The 25,865-nt window shown below is 54.4% G+C and overlaps 1 protein-coding gene and 1 long non-coding RNA gene across 2 annotated transcripts in view; one reads left to right on the forward strand and one right to left on the reverse strand.

Moving 5' to 3' along the window:
• FAM222A (family with sequence similarity 222 member A) overlaps positions 1-25,865 on the forward strand; it is a 55,956-nt gene that overhangs the window by 6,283 nt on the left and 23,808 nt on the right. The window contains exon 2 of the mRNA XM_025402193.1: positions 23,044-23,171. Coding sequence (XP_025257978.1) covers positions 23,090-23,171 — 82 coding nt within the window. The 5' untranslated portion in view covers positions 23,044-23,089. The remainder of the gene's footprint in view (positions 1-23,043; positions 23,172-25,865) is intronic.
• The window catches only part of LOC112634587, a 39,446-nt gene continuing 26,762 nt past the window's right edge, over positions 13,182-25,865 (reverse strand). Inside the window, exons 2-4 of the long non-coding RNA XR_003121793.1 lie at positions 21,103-21,163; positions 14,563-14,797; positions 13,182-13,564 (exon numbers count right to left, since the gene is read on the reverse strand). This is a non-coding gene — a long non-coding RNA (uncharacterized LOC112634587). The remainder of the gene's footprint in view (positions 13,565-14,562; positions 14,798-21,102; positions 21,164-25,865) is intronic.

Raw genomic sequence — 25,865 nt, forward strand, 5'->3', positions numbered from 1 at the left:
ATCCGTTCATTCAGAGAGCTTCACTGCTCCGGGCCAGGCTCCCTGCCAGGTGCTGGGGACATGAAGATGAACAAGCTCCAGTTGCCCTGAAAGGTGGCGTGTACCGAGGGAGAGGCCTCGAGCACACTAGCTCAGCCACCCAACAAGTGCATGCGGGTTAATCGCCACAATGGAGGAATTCACAGTGTGTGGGCACTGTGCCAGGGGCAGGGGGGCACAGCAGTGAACAAGCCAGACGTGGGCCCTGCCCCGGGCCACCTCCAGTCTCTTAAAGGAAATCAGAGGTGGAAACAATTACTTCTGGCTGGAGTAGCCAGGGAGGGCTCCCTGGAGGAGGTAGCACTTGTAATTGAACACTTTCGCCTATTATGAGATTCACAGGACACTGGTATCTGCTGCGTGCCAGACTGAGCTTCGTGCTTTGGCATTTTGTTCTCTCATTTAATCCTCATATCCCTCTCTGAAAGGTGTTTTTATCCCTGTCATGTGAATGAAGAAACTTAGCCTTGACGATGTAAAGCAGCAGCCCTGGGCCACACGGCAGGCCCACAGAACCCCCTTCATTATCCACACAAGCTTTTGCCTCTTCACTGCCTGTAAGGGTACTGGGCATGGTAGGATCCTTGAGCAGGGGCTGAGGGGACCCTGTTCTGGGCCAGCTGTCTCCTTTATGAGCTTCATAACCTTCAGCAGGTCACCTTCCCCCACCCCTCCCAACCCAGACTCAGCCGCGTCCTTCGTAAATGTCAAGGATGGCAAATCTGTGGCAGGCCTGGCTTGCCTTACACCGCTGTGCCCTTGGCAGACATTGCCAATCAATTGCTGCCCTCTTCCCCTGCTGAGTTCTTCCCCTGACCTTGGGTTCCTTCCAGGGCTCTGGGCAGGCAGCGCCAATCAATCAGCAGGGCCTGTGAGCTGAAACCAGTTGCCTGCCTGGCCTCAATGAGCTCAGGGTGCCTCTGGTCCATCTCCATGTGGCTCAGAGGACCAGGGGGACAGCGAGGGATTCTGGGGGATCTCTGTGTATTCAGGTTGTTCTTAAGCCACAAGAGCCTTTTAGGTGGGAGGGTCTGTTACCCTCTTCTAACTCCCACTTGTGTTCATCCGTGCAGATTCTGAGCGCTGACAGTCTGGATGATGATAACAGCATGTATTGAGTTCCTCCTGAGAGCTAGGTCCTTCCTGGGCACTCTCGCGTTCATCATTCTGCAGAACACCTGCAGCAAGCCTCCCTGCATCTCCAGGGAAAATTCTTAACCCATTTTAGAGATGAGGGAACTGAGGCTTGGCTCAGCTAAGCAGAGTAGGGTCATACACTTGTTGGGTGGTCGAGCTGACATTCAGACACAGGTGTCAAAGTTCACAGCCTGGGATAGGACTATGGGTGGCAGGCAGACAGGGAAGCCCTCCCAGAAAAGATGTCATTTATTTGCAGGCTTTAAAGGCTGGTGGGCTTCTGACAGGCAGAGCCAGAAAGGGTGAACTTCAGGGCGGAGGGAACAGCGTGAGAGGCAGCTCAGAGGCAGACAGGAGAGTGTTTACTAAGCGAGCAGTGTGTAGCCAGATGTGGCCACAATGTGGAGAGAGAGGACTGTGGAAGGAGCCAGGGCTGGCCTTGATGTTTGGACTTTGCCTTCCCATAATAGGGAGCTCTGGCAGCTCTTTGAGCAGAGTAACAGTGAGGTCCCATGTAAGAGTACTTATTCAACAGCTCTGTGAACCCCGGGTGAGGTTGCTTGGGGGGGCTACCTTCAGTCTACTAGAAGCGTTGGCCTAGAACAGTGCCTGGTGCACAGTAGGTAGGCATCCAAGAAGTATTGATTGAATGAATGAATGAATTAATGAAAACTCCACGGACTGAAATGCTCCTGACCTCTCCAGGGGCCCAGCTGCAAGGTGGGGAGAGACCAGAGTCCCTCTCTCCAGGCGGAGTTGAACACCAGGCCTGGCAGTGAGGGGCAGAAGAGGGGGCCAGGCAGGTACCTGGGACAGGGCTTCCCTTTCACCACTCCCCTACCCTGCTGCCTGTCCCCAGGACCCCTCCTAGACCTTCCTGCTGGGCTGTCTGCACTTTTCGAGCCATGCCTGGCGGGCAGTGTGGGCCCAGCGCTTGGGGGGATGAAAGATGAAGGTTCGTGACCATTTTTTAACTCAATAAAGGGAGAGACAAGCTGCAGGCTGCAGGCCGGAGATATAATTAGTTCACAGCAGTGGCGCTTTCTTGATTTAGCTTCTGAGAGAACAAGACAAGGATGTTATACCCAATTAGCAGTAACATCCAGTCGGAGCCTCAATAGGTGAGATAACAAGCTATTTTTATGACTTTTCTTTCCCAGCTTGGAGGGAGCGGGGGAAGGGGGTATCAGGGCCTTATTTCTTTTCATCAGGGAACAATTATTAGCAATCTCAGGATTTCCCAAAGCCAAATGATGCATTTGTTAAGCCAAACATGCAAGCGTCCCAGGGTAGCAGCAGGGGTGGCAAGCTGGCATTTTGAGCCCAGGGTGGGTGGGAGGAGTGCAGTCCCCTAGCCTCCATTCTGGAAACCCTCTGAAAAGGTTCCCAAATGCAGACAGCCCATTGGTTGGGCAGGAGAAGCGTAGGCCCTTGAGATATTCTCAGTACCTGCCTTGATTTCCCTACCTGCTTTCAAAGGGACATAAGGAGGCCAGGTCAGTTTCCCTGGGGATGAGGAAGGAGCCAGTTTTGGCCCTTGGCAGCCCTTCTTGGCACCACTGTAGATTCTTTCTGCCAACTAGGCCAGAGGTTCTGGCACCTCAGTCTTGAACCTGCCATTGCACTTTGCCCACCAAACCCCCATTATGGCTTGCCCCACCCAGCCACCCTCCTTATGTCCTGGGTCCCAGGCCCAGTCCCTGGTGGGGGCATACTGGTGATTAGCTCCTTTCTCTCCACCATCATTACCCCTGCAGTCAGGGCACCCAGCACTGGCCAAGTCCCTACTGGGCAGGGAAGCCCTGCCAAGCCCCACCCCAGCTGCCTGGCTGTGCTCCCACTCCTGGCGAAGGCTGGGGGATGCCCGGAGAGGGAGCTGGCAGGGCTGCCGTGACGCCCCATCGGCCCGGGCCCCAAGCCCAGAGCAGGGTCCTGGGCCTCTGCCCCTCCTGCTGAATTCTTGCCCCGCCCTATCCCGCGTCCTGTCTTCCTGTCAGTGTGGAGCTCCCCACTCCCGGTTCAGACAACTGACAAATCCAGCCATGCAAAGTGGGAGTTTAATTGCAAACAGTTTTTATGGATCATGGGCCCATCTGTGCCACCATATGCAAAAGAGAAAAAAAAAATCCCCCTTTTTTTTCTCCCCACCCCACAAACTAACTCCAAAAGAAACAATTGCCAAGGTTTTTCTGGCTGGAACCAAGCACAGAGCTGTGACCCATCCCCAGGGGCTTCCTGCAGGGTGGTCCTGGCAAGGCCAGATAGGGCAGAGATGAGAGGATCCCAGGGGACCCACCCAGAAGTTGAGATCTGACTGCAGAGAGGCTGGGACAGCCTCAGCAAACTGCTGGCAGCTCCTGAACCCACTGAGATCTCTCGCAGCTCTGGGCCTTGGCACGTGCCGTGCCACGGTTCAAGTACCAGGTCCTGGCCTTTTCCAGCTACCTGGCTGACGCTGTATGCATGGCCTGTGAGACAGGGCTTGGTGTGCAATGGGCACTGCACAATGTTCATGGAAACGTGTGAAAGAACCATGTCACGGGACCCCAAGGACAAGGCGCCTCCTGTCCCCTTTCTACCCAAGAAACGCAACTCCAGGAGGATGGGGCTGACCAGGCCTCACAGACTCCCTTCTTCCCAGAGGTGCCTCTTGCCCTGGTTGTGCAGGGCTCTGCAGCCTGGCTCTGCAGATGAATGCCACCCAAGATGGAAAGGACACTGGGCGCCAGCAGCCCGCCTCCTGAGGCCCTCAGATGAGGCTTCCCCCAGGGCCTGTGTGAGCTTCTGAGAGGACTCACCTGAAGCAACCTGCCAGGGTTCGATTCCTATGCCACCCCGTCCCAGCTGGGTCACTTCAGACTGTTGGTCTTCCTTCTCTGTGCCTCAGTTTCTCCCTCTGTAAAATGGGGGTGCTGGATGTAAAGTGCTTCTCTGCTTGTCATCTGTCTTCCCTTATGAGGTGGGAGTAGGGATCCTTTGCTTTGCACACTAATGTCTTCCCAAGTTTCTAATCGGGACACCCAATGTTGAATGAATGAATGAACGAGTGAGTGAAGGAATGCATGAGGGAGGTATTTGGAGGACTTTCCAGAGAGAAAACGAGACACAGACACTTGGCTTGCCAGGAATTCAGGATTTGTATTCCCTTTCTCGTTGGCATCCGGAAACCACCCTGCGATCTGTGGGAATGATGAACTCCATTCTACAGGTGAGGGAAACTGAGGCTCGGAGAGATTGAGGGACTCTCCCAAGGCAGCTGAAAAGAGGCCAGAGCTGGGACTGGAACCCTGGGCTGAGCAACTCCAGCTGGCCAAGTCCCTGCCCCTCAGGTGAGGAGAGTCTGGCCCAGAGCTGGGAAAGAGCTTAGCCGAGGTTACACAGCAAGAAAATAGCAGCCAGCATTTGTGGGGCACTTCCTACCCCCATTTTACAGATGAGGAAACCGAGGTACTCCAGCCTTAGAGCCAGGCCAGCCAAGTCCTGCTTGCTCTTTCCTCCTCTCCCTCTCCCTCCCCTGGGTCTGCACCCTGTGGGTTCCCCATGTGCCTTACCAACTGTGTGTGCCGGCAGCCAGGCCCGGAGCGGGGGTTCCAGTGCCCAAGGCTGGGCACCTTGCACAGCCCTCTTGCAGCAGGTAGCAGGGGAAAGTGGGACCCAGGAAACATCCCCCTTTCCTGGGACCTAGGTGAGACCAGGCCAGGCACCAGGCAGCCCATTCCCCGCCTGTAGTGATCACCAGCTCCCATTGTAATCATTAAAACTATTAGAAGGAAACGTTCGCTTGAAGCAAATGTCAGGCGCCGAGTTGTGCTTTGTAAACGCTCACAATTAATGCCAATCAGGCCCGGAAAAAAGCCGGCCCGGAATCCTGTCTGTTTCGTCTCATTTGTCAGCTGGTGCTGCTCCATGTTGCACATTTTCATACAATTGCTATAAACATAAAAGGGAAACTCCACAGTGTTCCCGGGCGCCCGGATGGTGCGCGCCGGCTTAATTACTTGGTATTCTGCTGTTCACTTGGCCGCCCTGAGCTGGTGGGAGGGAGAAAGGGGGACTTTGTATGGCAGGGCGAGGGTTCCTGGGGGTCAGCCAGGGAGATGGGTCAGGCTGCTGGCCTGGGCCTCCTGCCCCGTCCTCTGCAGGCCGCGTGACCCACAAGCTGAGCTGGGAAACAAGAAAAAATTGCTTAAAAAAAAAAAAAGTTGGCAAAACCTTCAAGCAGAAAAGGGGTTCAGAGTCCACCAGACTTGGTTTCAAATCCCTGTTCCTTCTCCTAGAATGATTCATCAGGTTTATGGTCCACCTCCTGCTTGCCAAGTACGGGGCCTCAGTTTTTCTCATCTGTGAGTTGAGGGTGACAGCCCAGCGGTCAGGATTTCAAGACTGCTGGGGCCTGGGGGCATCATGGTTTGGTTTTGTTTTCCCATTTGGTTGCTGCGCAGACCCTGTGAGGTTGAGCTGCTTAGCAGAGGGTGAGGCCGGAGTCCTACAGCAGGAAGTGGTGGAACCAGGATTTGGCCCCAAATCACTGACTATGGAGCCTGTAACTGTTGTACCATCCTCCCGCACCCACCCCGGGCAGCCACGGGGCTGAGAAAAGATGTAATGTCTACAGGTCCCAGCACACAGTAGGTGTTTGGTAAACAGTGGCTGATGTCTGCCCACTGCCTGGAGATGGGTCAGGAGCAGCGGGGGGCTCAGGCCTGGCCTGATGGTCAGAATCAACAGATGTAGACCTTGCTGGGTGGAGGGTGAGAATGGAGTGGTCTAGAAGCAGGTGCCGTTCCCCCTTCCCTCAGGACCTGGGTCCTCTTGGCTTCCAGGGCAGGACTGAGGAGGGAGATGCTGAGAACATGCCTGGCCAGGCCCCAGGGGACTCCCGCCCACCCCCATCTACTCTTGCCTTGCACCTGGCTCTGAGGTGCTGGGTGTGGTTGCGCACCAGGCCCCATGTTGTCTCACGAGACCTCTGACAGACCAGAAGGTTGGGTGTGCAATCATGATGGTCTCCATTGTACAGATGAGGAAGCAGAGGTCCAGGCTAACCCAAGGTGACTGGGCTGGGAGGTGGGGATGCTGGAGACAGCTCCTGCCCAGTTTCCTCGATCCCAAGTCTCTTGTGCCTCCTTAGCCCCCTCCCTGTACAGACTGTATGCGGCCCTGCCACACCTTCCATGCCCTCCTCAGGGCCCTTTGAACTCTCCAACTCTGTGGTCAGGGTCTTCTGAGGCCAGGCTGGGACACACCGGCCTTTGTGTGAGCTTGAGCCGGGCCGGGTGGCCAGCAGAGTGGGGAGAGGGCGGTGCAGCCTGGCCGGCCAGGGACAAATGCTCAGAGTGGGAATAGAGGCCCCTTTGTATGCCTCTCGGAGGGGGAGGGGGTGCTGCCAGCTGCCACCCCGTGTGACTGTGGAGGCCTGAGCCCTCCACAGAGGTTTGGCCGACACCTCCAGGGGACCGGCCAGGGAGCCTGTCATCATCAGCTCTGCCTCCTCCTCTCACTATTTTGTGTCTTCCTCTTGTTTCCTGGGGGTCCTTGGCTGCTAGAGGAGCCACAGGCAGCCATTAACATGGATTGCTGTGGGCCTGCTGTGTGCCAGCCCTGAGCCTGGCGCTCCACCCACCCTTCACACAAGGGGCAGTAGTCTCATGTTTTAGAGGAAGACACTGAGGTTCAGGAAGGACAGGTGACTGGCCATGCTGGCACGTGGTCATGGGGTGGGGGTGTGGCCGACTCCAAAGCTTTCTCTGTCTGTGGAGTTGCCCTTTGTGTCATGCCCCGGGGGTCCAGGTTTGCAACTCAGGGTGCTCATTCCCCAGGGTGGGCTGGGGGAAGAGCAGAGATAGGTGCTGGGGACAGGGCCTCCAGGTTACCCCACCACCAAAGTCTTAGGCAGAAGCCAGCAGGAAGTCTTCAGGTGTCTCTGTCCCCTGGGTGGACACTGAGTGTCCGTCCCGTCCCTCAATCGTGACCGGACTCTGGGCTGGTGGCTGCAGGGCGTTCATGAACAAGCCCAGGGCCCTGTTGAGGGCTACCATCCTGTTCAACCTGCTCCGAGCCTCGATCTCCTTAACTGGGAAATGGAAATGAAAGAGAACCCGCGCGAGGGGCACTGGGGGATGTAGTGCCAGGACCTGGGTAAAGTGCTAAGCTTGGTACCTGAGCACACTCGGCCCGCACACGCATAGGCTGGGGTTTCCCAGCATTCCTGCTGCCTCCTGGGATGGGGAGAATATGAGCTACAGCAGTGGGTGGGTGGTGGGTGTTGAAGTCCCTCTCAGGAGCATAAGCATGCACCAGGGACTGTCCCACTGGGTCCCTGCCACAGCCCACTTTACATGTAAACAATGTGAGGATCAGAGCTAAGGTGACTCATCAGGGATCCCAGGGTCCCAAAGAGACAACACGGGGATTGTGGCTTCTGGTGAGGCCCAGCCCTTAGTCTCTTCCTAATCCCCACTTAGCCTAGTTGGTAGCAGTCCACTGTAGACACGGAGTCCCTTTTATATGAACCCAGCCCTGTGGGAGAGCAGAGCCACACAGGATGAAGGCCACTTGGCCTCCTGCAGCATATTCCAGCCACCTGGGATGAGCTTGCACCTGCCAGGCGGTGCCTTCCTCTGTGCCTGTGCTCAGGCTGGGGCATCTGCCAGGTGTACCCTCACCGTCCCTTGCCCCAGCACACACACGTTCATGTACCCACATGTGTGCCTTCTCTGCAGGGTTAAGGGTCTGGTACCTGCTCACCTCCAGAGCCCCACCCAAGCCTTTTTCACCTCTCTCCCACCTCTTCGTGCACAGTGTGGCACATGTTAGGCGTTCAGTGAAGTCGGAACCAAAGATCCAGTCCAGCCCTCAGAGACCTGGTTCCCACCTAGCAGGAGAGACAGATACAAACAGGTCAGTGACAGGGCTACACGTCCAAGGATGGAGTCAAGTGTGGGATGCCCACAGAGCAGGGAGCTCCCGTCCCGTCTCTAAGACTAACCGAACCCCTACTACGCTCCTGAAAACTCTGCCATCTCCTTTCAGTCCTCCCAGGACGAGGCAGTGGGGTTACAGGTGAAAAAAGAGGCTCAGACAGCCAGATATTGACAGGTCACATGGCTGCCCAGGGCACCTTGGCCATTCCAACTCCAAAGCCCCACGCCTTCTGCAGGGCGGAAAACTCAGGTACCCGGGGACCACGCAGGTAACGTGAGTAGCAAAGCCACTGCAGCCACCCTCAGGACACATCAGCCCAGGGGTTCCAGCACTGCCAGGTTTGGGTTTTTCCTCCAAGAGAACACAGACAGTAAGAATTTTAGGTAGAATTCTAGTTTTTATTTTTCTTTTGGACATTGGCAAACACATCACAAGTGTTTTAATGCAGCGAACAGGGCAAAGAAAAAAGGTGTGGGCAGATTTGCGCCCTTTAATGACCCTGTATTGTCTGGGTGAGGAGCATGCTGGGGGGGGGGGTCTCAGGATGGCTTGCCTTCCCCATCCCCGGCCAGCAAGAGCCCCTGGAACCCAGTGGCATCTCCCCGAGCCCCTCAAGACACCCCCAGCCACCGCCTTCGCTCCCAGAGGCAGGAGGCAGGGCCCGAGCCCCACGAGGGCACCACCCAAATAGCTATAATCAGCAGCCTCGCCAAGACTTCAAACTCACCCAATTATCCTGCGAGGGAAAAAAAACACAAAATGAAAACAAATTAACATGTTTGCATAGAAGCCGCTGCAGCAACACACACAGACGCGCGCACGCATGCACATGCTGGCGCATGCCCCAGCAAGGCTGGGAGACGCCGCCGCCACCTCCGCTCTCCGGGCCTGGCACCCACCTGGACCAAAATGCGGGAGCAGGCCTAGCGGCCAGCTTGTCCCCAAATCTGACTGGGCACTGACTCCCTCTACCAGCTTTCAGTTTTTCATCTTTTCAATTTAATAAACACATTCAATTCATTGTGTGCCAAAATTCCACTGCACCAATCTGTGAGGTAGGTATATTATGAGCCTCTTTCTACAGATGGGACAGCTGAAGCACAGAGAGGTTAGTTGCCCTGCCTGAGGCTGCACAGCTAGCACGTAGGGGAGCCAGCTGGGGATTGAACCCAGACAGGCCACTTCCAAAGTCCCTGCCATGACCACTGCGCCTTCTCTGTGGCTCCATCTTGCCTGTGGGTGGTGTGCCAAGGCCTCAGTCTGCCTTCGAGGCCCCTCCTAACCCCTCCAGCCTGCGTCCACTCTTCCCTTGCCCACGCCACCCAAACAGCCCACTCTTACCCTACAGGCTGGCTCTCCTCAGGCTGAGGGGCTGTTGGTGTGATGCTGATTACTGTGGAGCCAGGTGAATGTGGATTCAAGTCCCTGCTCCACCAGTTTCTCACCAGATGGCTTTGGGCATGTAGCTTTGCTTCTCTGTGCCTCAGGTCCGCCCCCCTACTAAAATGGGATAACCAAGGAGGTGAGGAAGATTCTGCAGGCGAGTGGCTACCTGCAAGGTACTACCTCTGGCGCCTGCCCAGGGGTGAGAGGGTTCCTCCAGCTCACACCGTTCATTTAGTGCCACAAAGCCCACCTCATCAGACTCACCGAACCCCTGTTGGTGCCTTTGGGCTCCATGCCAGGCGCCGCACTTGCCCTCAGGACACACAGACAAGGAGCTCAGATACTCCTTTTTCTGGGAAACAGCCTGTCCTTGGAAGGACCCCTCTTCTGTGGGCCCCCTGAAGCTCTGTCTGACCCGGGATTGGGGTTGCGTGGGCGTGTGTCTGATCATCTTGGCCGTGTTTGATTTTTCTCTGGGCTCCTGCAGCTTGGCACACCACAGGTGCTCAGGCAGGGTTTGGTGACTGCACTCGTTGGAGCATCTCCTCTCACTCTCAAGGCACATTTGGGGCCTTGTGCCTGGTATTAAAGGATAAACTGCTGGAAGGAATTGGGGTTTAAGTCCTGGGGTTCAAGGATCCCCGGCCTCCTCCCCTGCTGCTGTGTGACCGCGGGCAAATCGCTTCATCCCTCTGAGCCCGTCACTGTCATCTCCTGGGATGAGGGCTGGGCGGGCAGTTCACGAGTGCTACACTGCACGTGTTCATCACCACTTCATCCTCACGACGGCTGGTGAGGAAAGTGTGGTTTCTACTTCCATGATTCATATGGAGAAACTGAGTCCCCAAGGGACTTGGTGGCTTACTCAAGACCGCCCTGCTAGTGAATAGCAGAGCCAGGGTTCAAACTGAGTTCTGGGTTTTTGCCTTAGCTGAGGTGCTGTTTCACCCTTCCTAGACACTGTCTGTCAGGAGCCAGAGGGGCAGTGCCTTGTGGGTCTGGAGAATGAGGGCTACTAGGATGCTGTGGTGGTGGCGGGAGGGGTAGCTTAACTGGCTGCAGGATCACCCCTTTGGCATGCTGGGGAGGTGACCCAGCGCCTATCCCAGGAGCAGCTGGTCCTGTGGGACATTGGGTGCCCACTCGGAATCCAGCCCTCCCACAGCACAGCCATGCCCTGGGCTTTAGAGTCCAGCAGACCTAGTTCGCATTCTGACCCCACTAGGTGCAAATCCTGTTCCTCTCGGAGCCTCTGCCCCTGCTGGAGAATGGGAGGCATGGATGTATTCACACTCAAGAGAAGGGCTTCCAGCTCCATGTGAGCTGAGGCGTGGCACCTGGCACACAGTTGCTGCTCAGTGAAGCCACCCCCTGCCCAGACCTCCTGCAGGAGCGGCCTCTCCCTTATCCATGGAGCCCTGGAGCCTCCATGACACAGGCTGGGGGTGGGGCTTGTGTTGCCTGGTGGGTGACGCTGGGCCCAGAGGAGGCTCTTGCCCCTTCGCTGCTAGCCCTGCCCCTCTGGTCTCTGAGGCCTGGGTGTTCTGGGTGTGTGGAGGGGTTTGTTGGGTTGAGGCGGCAAACTGCAGGGAAAAGAGCGGGGAGAGACCCTGGAATGTGAACCTGGACCCTGCAGGGAGTGTGGGAAATAAAGGTCCCAGTCCAGCTCTCTGTCTGTTCAGGTGGGATTTATTGAGCATCTACTGGCCTTGGAGCAGAAAGAGACCAGAGAGACCAGAGACCACAGCCTTCTCACTGCTGTACACCCTGGGCAAGCCACACAGTCTGTGGACACAGCCTTCTCACTCAGGGCTGTGGTCACATCACAGTACGAGGATGTTTGTTACTCGGTGGTTGAGAGTGCAGGTCTAGAGCCCCCCCCCAACAACCCCTGGGGGTAGGGCAAGGGCCACGTCCAGTGGTCATCGTGAAGCTGTGTACAACCCCCTCACACCTATGCTTCTGAGGCTCTGAGTGCAGAGGCTGAGGGCTGGGTGGGAGGAGGTTCTTTCCCCCTCATTACGAAAATCATGTTCATCTTTTAGTATTTGGAAATAAGTCTGACAAAGAAAAATTCAGCCGACATCTAACTGCCCAGAACTAACACTTGGTCCCATGTGGGAACATTCTGCCCAGGTGCGGGGCATTCGGGGAGTGTCTGGCCCCAGGAAGGGCCGCTCTGTGCTAAGCCTATCCTGGGCTACTGGGCGTCACCTGCCCGCCCGCCTGCCTGCCCAGCAGCCCATTGTCTGGCATGTGGGGGCGCGGAGCAGCCGTTGTTCTGCGCACATCTGATCCCGTCTTTTCCACATCAGATCATTTGTAACCGTCACCAGGCAATCGGGCCCATTGCTGATTCCATCTCGGCTTTGTGCTGTCACAGCCGTTTTTCTGCGCCGGGCTGATTTTGAAAGGAGACCCATCCTCTGGGCCCACTTTTCAGAAGGAGGGGAGGTGGGTGGGGGGAGCTGTGTGTGTGTGTGTGTGTGTGTGTGTGTGTATATGCAGGACACATTCCCCACACACATGTATACACACACAAACACATTCCACTGCTACATCTCATCACTTAGAGTAGAATTTGGAATAAGGTAGATGGATAAGGGCCTCAGGCCAGGCCCGTTATCCCCACCTCTGTCCCTGACCACCTGCCAGAGAGTGCCTACTGTGTGCCCCATCGTGCAGACACAGTAGAACCTGCACTCTGGTGGAAGAGACAGGCACTAACCACTCATCAAGATAATTTCGGAGCAGTCATGACAGTGAAGGAACTGCTGTGGTGACGGGACAGTGGCCAGGGCAGAAGGTTGCCAGCTTGACCAGGTGGTCAAGGAGGGTCTCTCAGAGGAGGTGATGTTTGAGCTGAGGTGTGAATGGGAAACGGAGCTGGCATGGAGAGTGGGGGAGGGGTGTGCACTGGGGACAGTGTGGTGTTGCACTGTCCACAGGTGGCATTGAGCGTTTGCAGTGAGGCAAGTCTGAACTGAACTGAGATGTCCTATTGGCGTAAAATTCATCCCAGGTTTCAAAGACTTAGAATAAAAACAAGAACATAAAATATCTCAGGAATTAATTTTAATATTGATTACACATTGAAGTGATACTATTTTGGATCTATTGGGTGAAATAAAATATATTATTAAATTTAATTTCCTCTGTTACTGCTAGAAAATTTACAAGTACATATGAGGCTCCTGTTATTACATATTTCTATCAGACAGCAGTGGTGTAGGGTATTTAGGTAGAGGGAAAACCATAAGTGCAAAGGCCCTGGGGTGGGGCCGGTGTTGGCCTGTGAGAGGACCAGAAAGAAAGCCAGTGTGTCTGAGCAGAATCAGCACGGGACAGGGACAGTGCAGATACACATTGGGAAAGGGATTCACACAGGTCCTTCAAGGATATTGTTAGAAATGCCACAGAAGACTGGCGGAATGGCTCATACCTATAATTCCAGCACTTAGGGAGGCTGGGGTAAGAAGATTGCTTGAGGACAGGAATTCGAGACCAGCTTGGGCAACATAGCGAGATCCCATGTCTACAAAAAATAATGAGCTGGGTGGGGTGGTGCCAGACTGTAGTCCCAGCTGCTTGAGAGGCTGAGGCAGGAGGATCACTTGAGCCCAGGAGTGAGCTGCAGTGAGCCATGATCATGCCACCGTACCCCAGCCTGGGTGACAGGGCAAGACCCCATCTCTAAAAAAGAAACAAAATGCCACGGAAGCCAGTAAGTGAGCTCTAAGCAGGAGAGATGTGTGCTACACACAGAAAGGCTTGGTCTGGCTCCCATGGGGTAGAGATTGGTGGCAGGGGGACGATGGGGCACAGGGACGGGTAGGAATCTGTTGTAGAAGAGTCACTGCCGGGACCTGCTGGTGAATTGGCTCCACCGGATCTGGCTCTGCAGAAAGCTCACTGCTTCTTTGGCTCCTGGATTTCCAAGCCGCTGGGGCTTCCTGTCTCTCCCCACGACCCGTCTCCACCTCCCCAGCAGCTGTTCCCTGTCATGTCAGTGCATTTACAATGAGCGCCAGTCTCCTGTCTCCAGGTGGTCAGAGGTTGAAATCCCTTTTGAAAAGTTCTTTTAAAAAAAAAAGAAAAGAAAAAAAGAAGTGATGCTAGTTCATTGTGGAAAAATTAGAAATACAGAGAAGCACAAAGAAGAAAAAGAAAATTCCCCAGAGTTAACCATCAGTCGCTAGGCTATGACAGGGGGAGGGGGTTGAATCCAGGTGGTCTGGCTCCAGCACTTTCTAAATCAGAGTGCCTGTGGCCGGATGACATGGAGGGAGCTCCCTGACCATAGGAGGAGTTAGAGACATGACGCCCCTCTACCCTCACTCACAGAAGAGGTGGAAAGCTGGAGACTAGTCCACATATAGGTGGTGAGTGGCATTTGACTCTTGGAGATTTAAATAAAACAAATATTGAGAGAGCTCATGAACTCTGGGATGTGGAGTGATGGCGCTGTCATTTGGGCCGAGTGTCCTGTCCTGTTTCCTAACCCCTGCCTCGAAGGCTCCGTTCATTTCTGCCCCAGCCTGACCCCCAGAAGCATCTACTGATCTTAGCATTGGGCTAAAAGCTAAGGCCAGCCCCTGCCTGTCACTTTTGTCCACTCTCCTCCCCTGACCTGGGCCACTCTCATCTTTTAAACACTCTTGGGCCATTCTTGCACACAGACCCGGTCTTCTTCCTCCCCGTCCCTTGCGACCTGAATCCTCAAACCCGTCTGGCCCAGGCCAACCTCTTCCGTGGGACTTTCTTGCCTGCTCCACCAACCAACCAGCCCTGTGGCCCTGGATAGCTCCTTTCCCTCTCTGTTTCCTTGTGGGTACAGCGCCAATCATGTCTTTCTCCCGGTTGTGGCGTAGGTTACGTGAGGTGATGTCTGTAAAGTACTGAGCCCATGGAGAACACTAAAAATAAAAGCTAGCTCTTATTATTGCTCTTACTATTAGATTTTTCTCCTTCCCTGTTGCCTGCTTTAACCCTGAACTGTGGGTGCAGGGACTGGGGGAATAGGTAGGAGGAAGGCTGGAGATACGGGGCCCCTCCCATCTCTACTGTGGGTCCTACCTTTGCCCGTTGCACACAGTGTTCCATTTTCCGGGATCCCAGTGTCATCTGGTGGCATCCCTCCTCCCCTCTTTTGGTCTCCATTTCCATGTTGTTTCTCCAGAGAGATTCTAGGACCACCTCTAAAAAAAAAAAACTGGGCGGGGGGCTTTCGGCTGAGCTCCCAGCCCCGTTATGGCATCGTAGTACTGAAGCTGTTCAGTATCGATTCTCAGATCTCCCCACTCCCTCTTTGCTGGAAGGTGACGATGGAGTCTTACTTGACTGACAATTTTAATTAAAGAACCAAGGCTGGAACTGGGAGAACAGAGGCTCAGCCTGCCCCTGCTCCAAACTTCGCACCTTGGGATCTCTGGCTCTCCGGAAAGAGTAAAACTGCCCCTCGGAGGTCTGTGGCTCTGGGAGAGGGCCAGCCAGGCCCGTTGCCAGTGGCAATGACTGCCCCTCCTCCCAGCACCTTCTCTGAGTCCCTGTCCTGAACCAGCACTAGTGCAGAGGAAACAGATCTCCCCGCCGTGAGGTTGGTGGGGGGTCCCTGCCTGGCCCTGCATAGATGAGGTGCTCTCAATGACTCACCAGGAGGGTTTGCTCTCCAGCAGCCTGGAGCTCCTTCATGTTCTCTGTTTGCTCCTCTCTCAAGTCTCCATGTGGTGGCCTGTGCAGTCCCTTCTGTGGGATCCTCCCCTTTCGCTGGCTTTTTCCTACTTACCTGTTAATAACAACTGTAAACAGTGCTAACAACGGGTACCACTTAGGCAGCTACCACAAGGACCCTGGCACTTTGTTGTAAGGAATTAACCCCTTTTGCAGATGCGGAAACTGCGGCTCAGAGAGGAGGGAGGGATTTGCCCAAGCTCACAGAGTTAAGTTATAAAGCTCACACATCCGGATGTGAAGTCGGGGACAGACACTGTCTGAGGCAGCTGGTGTGTCCTTCCATCTTGACCCTCCCACCACCAGGCCAGGTAGGGTGACCCCATCATGGCCACCGCTTGTCTCCCTGCCTTGTGATTACCCCTCTGATGCCTCCCATCCACTCAGGGTCTGTCACTGCCCCAGCATCTAGCACAGGGCCTGGCCTGGCACATAGTTGGTGCTTAATCTGTCATGCCATCCCCAGTGGTTGGAGTGCTGACGGAGGCACATTGCAGTTGTCAGTTCCCATGGCGACTGACATCACTACGCTCTCAGGCTGTGCCCCGCCCCTTTCTCCAGGGCTCCTGCGCCGGGAGCTGGCCGTGGTGCTGACAGGCCCAGGAATGGCCACCCACCCCCAGACCCCAGCCCTGTGTCCCAGTAGGACACTTCCTGAGGCCCGCCCTGCCCCGACTCCCCAGGACAGCCTCTTGCCCATCCTTTGTTCAGGAGACATTTTCCTGAGGGCCCCTGTGCTCAGCTATAGCACCTTGAACCCATAGAGGAAGGATCAAGGAGAGCCACATGGGACTCCAGTCATTTGATGATTCATCAAACATTTATTATGCACCTTGTATGTCTTGGAGAAGCCCTCAGGAACCCGGACTCCAATTGAAGGTCGAGTAGAGTTTTAAGGGGTAGAGAGCCAGGAAGAACTGCTCCAAAAGCCCTTTCTGGCTCTTGGGATTGCATGGGCAAAAGCCTGCAAGCGTGCCGGTGAGAGGCTTGTGCAGAGGGAAGCCCACCTCAGGATTCTGGCTGCCAGCCAGAACTGGTGATTGTCACTTTACTTTTTGGTCTCCCCTTTGGCTCAGAACTACTGGCATCTCTGGCTCCAGTGCCCAGCCCAGAACCAGGCACAATGAAGGGGTGTTGGAGCCAGGCAGGGGATTGGCATCTTTGTCCTGGGAACCAAAGAGCCAGGTATGCTCTGTGACCAGATTCGCAGCATTTTAGAGAGCCCCTGGCCTGCTGGTGGGCAGGGGGTGGATACAGTGGTAATCCTGGCAGAAGATGAGGCCTCTTATTCAAGGGGACAGTCCCTCCCCAACCCCAACCTTAAAAAAAAAAAAAAAAAAGTAAAAATCCCCTTCTGGTGCTGAGGCCCAAATGGCAGTGGGAAATAATCACTTTTCACAGGCCCCTTATCCACAGCCAAGCCCTGTGCCAGTTTAATCAGCAGTGCCGGTGTGACTTGAAGAATCCCCGGCTTGAGAGATCAGGAGAGGGGTTAAAGAAAATTACCCTCGCCTCCTCCATGCTAATGTAATCTCTAACCAGATCTGCCTAGCCGCAGCTCAAATTGCTTTTTAGATTAACATTTAATTATTAACAGGGTCCCTTGGAAGGCCTCCGGCTCAGAACAGAGATGGGGGAGGGAGCCGCAGGAGGGAGGTGGGGATGGGCTTCCACTCTGGCTGCCTTGCTGAGACAAGTGGGGTGGGAGAGAGAGGAAGGAGCAAGGGAGAGGGGTCAGGAAGGGAGAAAGAAAGCAGGAAGGAGAAGGGAGGCATCAGGACAGGAGGCAGATGGAGCTAGGGACAGGGATGTAGACAGAGGAGAGGAAAGAGACAGACAGTGGATCTTCCTATCGTGGGATCCCCACAGGGGGTTGGGGGAAGCTTGCACCTAGATTCCTGAGGACATTCCTGGGCTGGGCAAGGGTCCCTCCACTCTTCTGGCCAGAAACAGGTTTACTGCCCCTCGCTATTTAGAGAGGACTGGACTTTCTGGGGCTTTCTTCTTGTTCAGCTCATGGTGCTAGGGACCAACACAGAGAAGTGACCCATTTAGGGCCACATCGCCAGGGTCTGACCCCAGTATTCCCAGTCCAGCATTCATTCTCTTCCCTGGGCCCTGGGCCTCCCACCACCACTTCAGGCTCCTGTCTGCCTTTGGGGCAGGCTGCGTGGCCAGGCAGCGTGAAGAGACTTGAATTACAGCCAAAGGGATGGAGGTGAGAACTGCGAGAGGGCTCCCTCACCACCCACCTATCCTGCCACCACCCCCAGGAAGGCTGCAAAGCCCTGAGGAGTGGCCGGCATCTCATTCATTTCCTGAAAGGAAATTCAGAGTCTGAACCATCTACTCTACTCCTTGCATGAACTGCCGAGTTTTGCCAGCTTCCTGTCTTGTCCCTGCTTGAGATTCTAAGTCCCTCAAAGACAAGGGCTACATCTAGAGCCCCTTTGTGTGCCCACAGGTCAGGGACCGCCCGATGCCTTGCACACAGCTGGATTAAGTTTGAAAAATAAATGGTTGCATCCTCTTATGTCCAAGCTAGATGGCCCTCGTCCTATCAGCTGATCCATTCCCCATAAAGGTTCATTTGGGAAACAGACGCAGAGAGGTGCTATGACTTCTCCAGGTCACCCAGCCAGTGAGAGCCCCAGTTATCACTGTGCCCCTGCCTGGCAGGTACAACCCAGAGTCCTCTGGGGCCAGCTCTCTTCTCTGAACTAGTCCTGTTGGACACCAGGAAGGGCCTGGCATGACCTTCCCCTCCAGGTCACAGCTAGGCTTTGGCCTTGAATGGAGCCACAGAAGCCAGGTAGGTAGCTCTAGGGATTGGAGGTGGAGGAGGAGATGGGGGCTCAGAGGGGCACAGCCCATGGCTTTCCCGGGGTCACAGCCTCAGGGCCCTGCTTTGAAGTCAGGTGTGTCCTCCTATTCTGCCTTGGGGTCAGCCCAGGCTGGCAAGGGGCAGACTGCTGACCTGCGGACACGTGAGGGAAAGTTCCAGATGCCTGCCACATCAGGAAAATGCTGGAGGCAGAGAGAGGTCAAGATCATTCATTTTAGTGGGAGGTCAGTTCTGGCTAGATGTTCCTTTCTGGCAGGACGCTTTGAGTAATTTCTGTTCTCCCAGTACATGGCACAGGGCTGGCACCCAAAAGATGTTTGGGAAGTGTTTGCTGCCTAAATGAATGAATGGGTGGGTAAGAAGCAAGGCCTGGGCTTTACTCACCTCAGTGTTGTTCTGCCCAATGCCGGCCTCATGAGTTGCGCTCCTTGAATGTTTATGGGATGAATAAGTGGACTCTGGGAGCCCTTCCCCTCCTCTCACCCCTTGCTTCTGTGATCCCTCCCACAGTAGAATCAAAATGGATTTGGGTCCTGGGGAGAAGCAGACCCTTGCTTCCATCCCTTCCTGCCCAGCTGACTGGGAGCTGAGGGCTGACGGGCACCCAACCACAATGGAACTGCTGGACAGTGTGGGGCTGAGGGTCTGACTGGCGCTGGCATCCTTGGGCTCTGCTATCTAAAAGCTGTGTGACCTTGCACAAATTGCTTCCCCTCTCTCTGGCCATTTCCTAAGCTGTGAAATGGGGCCACAGAGGCCACGAGGAGGAGGTGCATGGGCTTGGCACAGAGGTCAGTCAATACATGCTGACTGTATTGAGCCCCAATTCCATGCTGACTGTACTGAGCCCCCAATTGCATATTGCTGTTTCAGAGCTTCCCCTCCCACTGACCCGTGGGCTCCCTGATGCCCCCTGCAGCCAGACAGGCAAGGGCAAGATGACAAAAGGCAGGCAGGGCCCAAGGCCCCAATTCCCTATTCTTTCCATAAAAATAGAGACAGCCTTCTCTCATTCATTGTTCTGCTAAGGCGAGCATCACAGACTCAATTCCTCCTCGGACCTGGAAAGTTCCTTCCTTCCTTTCCCCTCCCCTGTCACATTTCCTTTATCTAAATCCTCAGCTATGAAAGGACACATCGACAGCTGGGGGCGTTATCTGGTGGAGGGGACCTTTTCCTCGGGTGTCTCCGAGATAAGGCGTCTTATCAGCCCCCATGTCAGGGAAGGTGCCAAGCATTCTAATCATTGAGGCATGCGACATTTTCCCCCTCCCTGCTCCCCTCCTTTTTTATTAAAGTCACAAAAGACCTTGAGCTTATCAACAGTCTGATTTGCAGATAGGGTTTCAAAATGAACAGCACTCCCTGGATGGTGCTTGGCCAGGGGGGTAATGAGTCCAGGTGGGGGCTCTGAGAGGCTGGCCTCCGGCAGATGGGATGATGCCAGGCAGGGAGGGGGCAAGGTAGGGTCACAGAAAGAACATGAGTGTCTTAGGCATATGCCTCAGTCCTGTCCCTGCCTTGCTGTGTGACCTTGTTTGGGACACTTGGCTTCTCTGGGCCTAGGTCACTTTATTGGACAATAACCAATTCATTGATTCGGCCATTCATTCAACACTTTTTATTAAATGATTATTCTTGCCAGGCACTGGGGAGAGACAGACAAATAACACACGGTCCCTACCCCTAAGAAACACAGTCCAGTGGAGGGAGAGAGATGTGAAAGTTGGCAGTTACACCTCGGTGTGATTAGAGCAGAAATGCTGGATATCTAGAGGAAGGGACGGGTGAGCCAGGGTCTGAAGACGGATCTGAGTTCGAATGGATCAGGGTCATGGTGCCATAGGCAGGAGAACCATGGAGGTGTGAGGAGGTGTGAGGCAGCCTGGCTGGAAGGAGGGCCAGGGGTAGCCGTGAGAGAGATGAGGTGTGGTGGGCAAAGAGGGTTGGGCTCCACGCTGGGGCCAGAGAGGTTTTAAGGCCAAGGAGGGGGATTTGACTGTCTTGGTTGCAGATGATAGGGATGACACAGGAGTTGGAGGTGGTGGTCCCCTCTCCACTTCCCTTCTAGGACACCCCACTACCCTGCCACGTGCCCCCAATGGCAGGACACAGGGTTCCTGGAAGAATGGGCAGTGAGTTGGGGGAACTGGGGGTGCAGAGAGAAAAACGTCCCTCTTCTTCAAGTGAAGAGCATCTCTCAGGCTGCCTGTAGCCCTCCAGAAGCAAGGAATGGAAGGATGCAGGCAACTGCCTGGTGAAGCTGAGCCAAAGCTGAGGCCTACACTTGGACACCATTGCACCCTGGAAACCCCCACGCCCTGAGCTCAGTCGGGTGACCTCTCTCAGCTCCAGAACTGCCTAGCATCCACCATAAGAGCACCTGACAACCAAAGCCCCCCTGGGAAGGGAGCTGATGGGGTCCCAGGAGACTCCGGAATAGGCGACCTGCCCCTCCCCCAACAACTGCAGCCCCCAGCCCACCCTTTTTCACCTGCAAAGCATGTGGAATGTATGGCCCAAGGGGCACTAGGGCACATAGAGAAGGGCTGGACTTCTGGACCCCTGGCACCGGGTAAAAGGCTGGAGATAGGACTGGGCATGGCCAGGACTCTGGAAGAAAGTGACCTGGGAGTACCCATAGGGATCATGGAGCCACTGTTACAGGCCAGGGAGGGTCATTAGCCCAGCCGGGGTCACACAGCATATGCTGGGAGTCAGGAAGGTTCCAGGCTTCCAACCCAGGTTTCCACAGGGCACCAGCCTCTGATCTCCCTCCTTACTGGCCTGGGTGCGGCCAAGCTTAGTGGTGAGGGGGTAAGTGCACCCAGCCACTCCCTGCCTGGCAGCCCTTGCAGGCCACTGTCCCCTGTGGCTTGAGTTTCCCATCTGTGGAGGGAGAGGTCTTGGACTGGCTTTCTCTGGATCTCCCTCCTTTCCTCCAACCCATATGTCAGCGGCGAGAGATGGACTCTGCACTGGAGCAGGAGCCACAGAAAGAGGCTGGGCAAGGGTGAGGGAGGTTGTCACAGGCCTCTTACCTTCCAGGTTGCACACGATTGTGAATCCCCATAGACCACCTGTGTGTGCGTGAGAGGGTGCCTGTAAGTGCAGAGGAACATGCCATGCAGCAAACACATATGTACATAGGTGAGTGTGTACCAGAGTGTGTGTGCACACCCAGCCCTCCCTGTCCACATGCACAGCGTGTCCTCCAGGGCTGGTGTCCAAGGCTGTGGTGATGGTGGGCCCGAGTCAGGCCTGCTCCCGCCACCTGCTCACGTCCCACGTCCCCGAGGAGAAGAGCAGCACTGCCTTCCTGCAGTCAAGGACTTTCATCCCTGCAATAAGCCCCACTTCATTCCCTTTTTAAACTGTATAATTTCTGCCTGATTGTAATGGCCTATTTTAAAATTACCAGAAATCAAAGCCGGGAAGTGGATACTGCAGCTTTTATTGCGTCTCTGTGTTAAGGCTGGCGACTGGGGAGGGGGCGGTGAGAATCACCTCCCCTCCCCTCTGTCCCCCACTTTCTCTCTGTCTCTCGCCTTTTTTTTTTTTTTTTTTTTTTTGAGACAGTAATAGGAGAAAATTGGTTTTGCAACTGAATAAAAGTCCCTTTCAGAGGAAATCATTTCTTTCAGGGTACCTTTGCTGAAAGTAAAATAGGGCATAATGAAAGGTGGTTACGCGATTGTCTTTCATTTACCGAGAGGCCAGGACAGACGGGAGGCTGCAACCGTCTCCGGGAAATACAAGATTGGAATAATTGCGCCGTAACAAGGAGCTTGTTGTGAAATTAGTATCTTAAGAAAGTAGTGAAAAAAGGCTTTTCCTCATGAATACTTCATTATTAGAAGAAAGCGGCAGAATTTAGGACTCCAGACACCTGTTCAGTATTAAATAACTTCCCTTTCTTCCCCTTCAGCACACACCCCCTCTGCTTTCTTTTTTAAAACCAACATGAAGATTGAGGTGACCTAGCTTGGCTGCTCAGGACTGGGGGGGGTGGTCAGGAGGTGGCGGGGACAGGGTGCCCAGGTGGATGGACATCAGGGGTGTCCAAGGTTGCGCTTACCCTGAGACCTGCCTTCTCCTTAGCAAGAAGGGAGGAAGGGACCTCTAGGTAAGCTCTCACCACCACGCTCCCATGGGGGCCTCACAGGCAGACCCACTCTGACCCTGCCGCTCAGGGGCTTTGGGCTCTCAGGAATGTGCCTGGGCGTCCTGAAACGTTCTCTGCAGGAGAGTGGGTTTGGGGAAGCTGAAGGCGAGTGTCCATGTGAATGTCAGGCTCTGGCTGTGGGGGGAGGTACCACACGGGCCTGTGTGCAGCCACATCTGAGCTGCTGCCCTGAGGGGCACAGGCCTCTGCCCTTCCCATTCAGGGTAAGGAACTTAGGCAGCGACAGGGATCTCAGGTCAGAGCAGCCTTGGTGGCCCATGAGGGCTGGGCTCAGGGTGCAGGGGGCTGTGAGGATACTCTGGGCGGGAGGACAGACCAGTACTGCAGTAAGCTGGGACACCCCCGTACCCACTGGCATTTCCCGAGCACCCCTCTGTGTAGACGCCCAGGATGACCAGGTGGGGTCTTCAGGCTGACTTGCTTACAGGGGGCCACCACCAGCTGGAAGGACAGCCTACTGCGGGGCATGGCGGGAGTGAGGATCTGACCCAGTTGGGGGCATCAAGGCAGGCCCCAGAGCAGGTGACCCATACGCCAGCAGGGCCAGGGCATGTCTGATCCATCAGTCCAGCCCACACTCAAGAGCCCTGGATTCTGTCCCTTCCCGTGAGGCCACAGATGGACCTCTTGATGCCTCAGGCCTTGGTCCCCTCATTGGTCAAATAAGGGAAAAGGGTGTCTGCTTTGAGAGTCTCTGATGTTCTTCAGGGTTGCAGGGAGACTCCCAGTGGGGAATGGGGGGAGGCGAACATGGAGCAGCCCCCAAGTGACAGAGCACCCCATCTTCCTCCTGCAGGGACCCTGCCGCAGAGCGTGCCCCACTGGGGACCCCCAGCTCAGCCATGCTGGCCTGTCTGCAGAGGACCCAGAACCCCCCGGGCCAACACCTGGCCCGCCCGAGCAAGAGCCTGGAGCTGCGCAAGTGTGAGTAGGATGCCTCCCCAGCCTTTGCAGGGCAGGTCGCGGGCAGAGAATGCCATTTACCCCCGAGGACGTTCACCCACCATGGCCCTGTCGGAAAGTCGGTATGCTCTCTTAGGCCCCCAGGCCTTGGCCGCGGCTGTGCTGCCTTCCTGGTCTCGCTCTCCAAAATGACACCCACTCCTTTGGCCAGCTCCCATGGAGCAAGACTGTCAACTCTGGCTTGACCTCCTTCCCAGCAGCCTCTTCTGACCACCACCATCACCATGCCCCAACCCGGCCTCTGCAGCTTCACCACCATTATCTCGCCGTGTCTGTCTCCCTTACCACCATTAAAGTAGGATGACATGGAAACAAAAAATACAGAATGGGGTTCCCGCTTGAGGCCCCTCAGCTGTGTGGTCTTGGGCGTTTCCTTCCCTCTCTGGCCTTGCTTTTTCACTGGGAGCTGGACCTGGTGACCAGGGGTCTGTTCTCACTATCTAGGACCAGGATCCCAAACACTCTGATTTGGTTATTTTTAGCTAGCATAATTTCTTTTTTAATGAAGTACTTAGAAATGAGATTTGCATTAAAATCTGGATTTCTAGTATCTCTTGAAAAAAAAACAAAAACAGAGGCTCTGGTAACATAGGCCTGTGTGCCTGTACTGCAGCTATGACTAGAGCTGAATGACTGCCTCTTTTAAAGGGATGTCTGTCTCCAGGACACCGCAGTCCCCACCCCTCCCTATTGCTTCTGTCCTATAGCCCAGGATCTGTTGCCGTTTAGCATGATGCTTACGATGTGAAAATATTTTTTCTTTTTTTTTTTTTTTTTTTTTGAGACGGAGTCTCGCTCTGTCGCCCAGGCTGGAGTGCAGTGGCCAGATCTCAGCTCACTGCAAGCTCCGCCTCCTGGGTTTACGCCATTCTCCTGCCTCAGCCTCCTGAGTAGCTGGGACTACAGGTGCCCGCCACCTCGCCCGGCTAGTTTTTTGTATTTTTTAGTAGAGATGGGGTTTCACCGTGTTAGCCAGGGTGGTCTCGATCCGACCTCGTGATCCGCCCATCTCGGCCAATATTTTTTCTTTTAAATATTTATCTTCAGACAAGGGAACACATTCATGTTATCCAACACTCGGAGGAAGGAAGGGGTATATAGACAAAAGCCTCCCTCTGAGCCAGCCACCCGCTTCCCTCGCGGAGGGAGTCCATGTCGTCAGCTTCCTGGGTGTCCTTCTAGATGTTTTATGGGCGTCCCAGCAAATACGTGTGGGGACGCATATTTTACACACTATCCTGCACCTCACTGTTTCCCTTTGTCATCTATTCTGTATATCAGCTTCTAAAGAACTTCCTCATTCTTTCGCCGCATAGTTTCTCTAGCACGGGTGGCCCATAATTTATTTGGCCAGTCCTCTATTTAGACTGTAACTGACCTGTTGCCGTTACAAGCAGTGCAGCGGTAAACCCTGGATGTGTCACGAGGATGTGGATAAAACTGCAGGGTACATTTCTGGAAGTGGAAATACCAGGTCAAAGGGATGTGTGTGTGGCATTTTGATAGCTGTGGTCTGATGGACATCTTTAGATGGTGTATCTGTGGACACCTCACATTGTGGTGTGAGGGTCTGTTCCCCACCCCTCACCATCACAGCATCATATCACACTTTTAGGTTTTGCTCACCTGAGCAGTGAAAATAGGATCACAGTGTGGGTTTTACTTTGTTTTGTTTTGTTTAGGGAGACAAAGTCTAGCTATGTTGCCCAGGCTAATCTCAAACTCCTGGCCTCACGCCATCCTCCAGCCTCTGCTTCCTGATCAGCTGAGATTACAGGCGTGAGCCACTGCACCTGGCTACAGTGTAGTTTTAACTTAGTTTTATATGAATGAGGTTGAGTATCTTTTTGTGTCTATGCCATTTGTTTTTCCTTTGACTAATCTACTTATCTCCTTGGCTCCTTTTTCTTGGGGGGGTGGGGCGTGGTTTTTGTCCTTTTTGATTTGTAGGAGCTATTTGTATATTTGTATGTGATGGAATCCTACCTCTGTCTGTGCTATGACTTGAAGATGTTTTCCCCAAATTGGTTGTTTTTGATTCTGCCATGGAGGAGTTTTGTTGGGGAAGCGAGACTTATCCTTTTATGGCCTTTGGATTTTACTTAGAAAGCAAAATTCGGATCATACTTAGAAAGTCCTTCCTCAGGCTGAGATTATTATTTTTTAATTCCCCCAGGTTTCTTATAGATCTTTGATGGTTTTTTTTTTTTTTTTTTTTTTTTTTTGAGACAGAGTCTCGCTCTGTCGCCCAGGCTGGAGTGTAGTGACCGGATCTCAGCTCACTGCAAGCTCCACCTCCCAGGTTTACGCCATTCTCCTGCCTCAGCCTCGCGAGTAGCTGGGACTACAGGCGCCCGCCACCTCGCCCGGCTAGTGTTTTGTATTTTTTTTTAATAGAGATGGGGTTTCACCGTGTTAGCCAGGATGGTCTCGATCTCCTGACCTTGTGATCCGCCCGTCTCGGCCTCCCAAAATGCTGGGATTACAGGCTTGAGCCACCGCGCCCGGCCTTTGATGGTTTTTAAGAAATGTATGAGGACTGGCGTGGTGGCTCATACCTGTAATCCTAGAACTTTGGGAGGCCAAGGCAGGCGGATCACCTGAGGTCAGGAGTTTGAGACCAGCCTGGCCAATATAGTGATACCCCATCTCTAC

The sequence above is a fragment of the Theropithecus gelada genome, chromosome 11 (assembly GCF_003255815.1).
Source record: "Theropithecus gelada isolate Dixy chromosome 11, Tgel_1.0, whole genome shotgun sequence".
Lineage (NCBI taxonomy): Eukaryota > Metazoa > Chordata > Mammalia > Primates > Cercopithecidae > Theropithecus > Theropithecus gelada.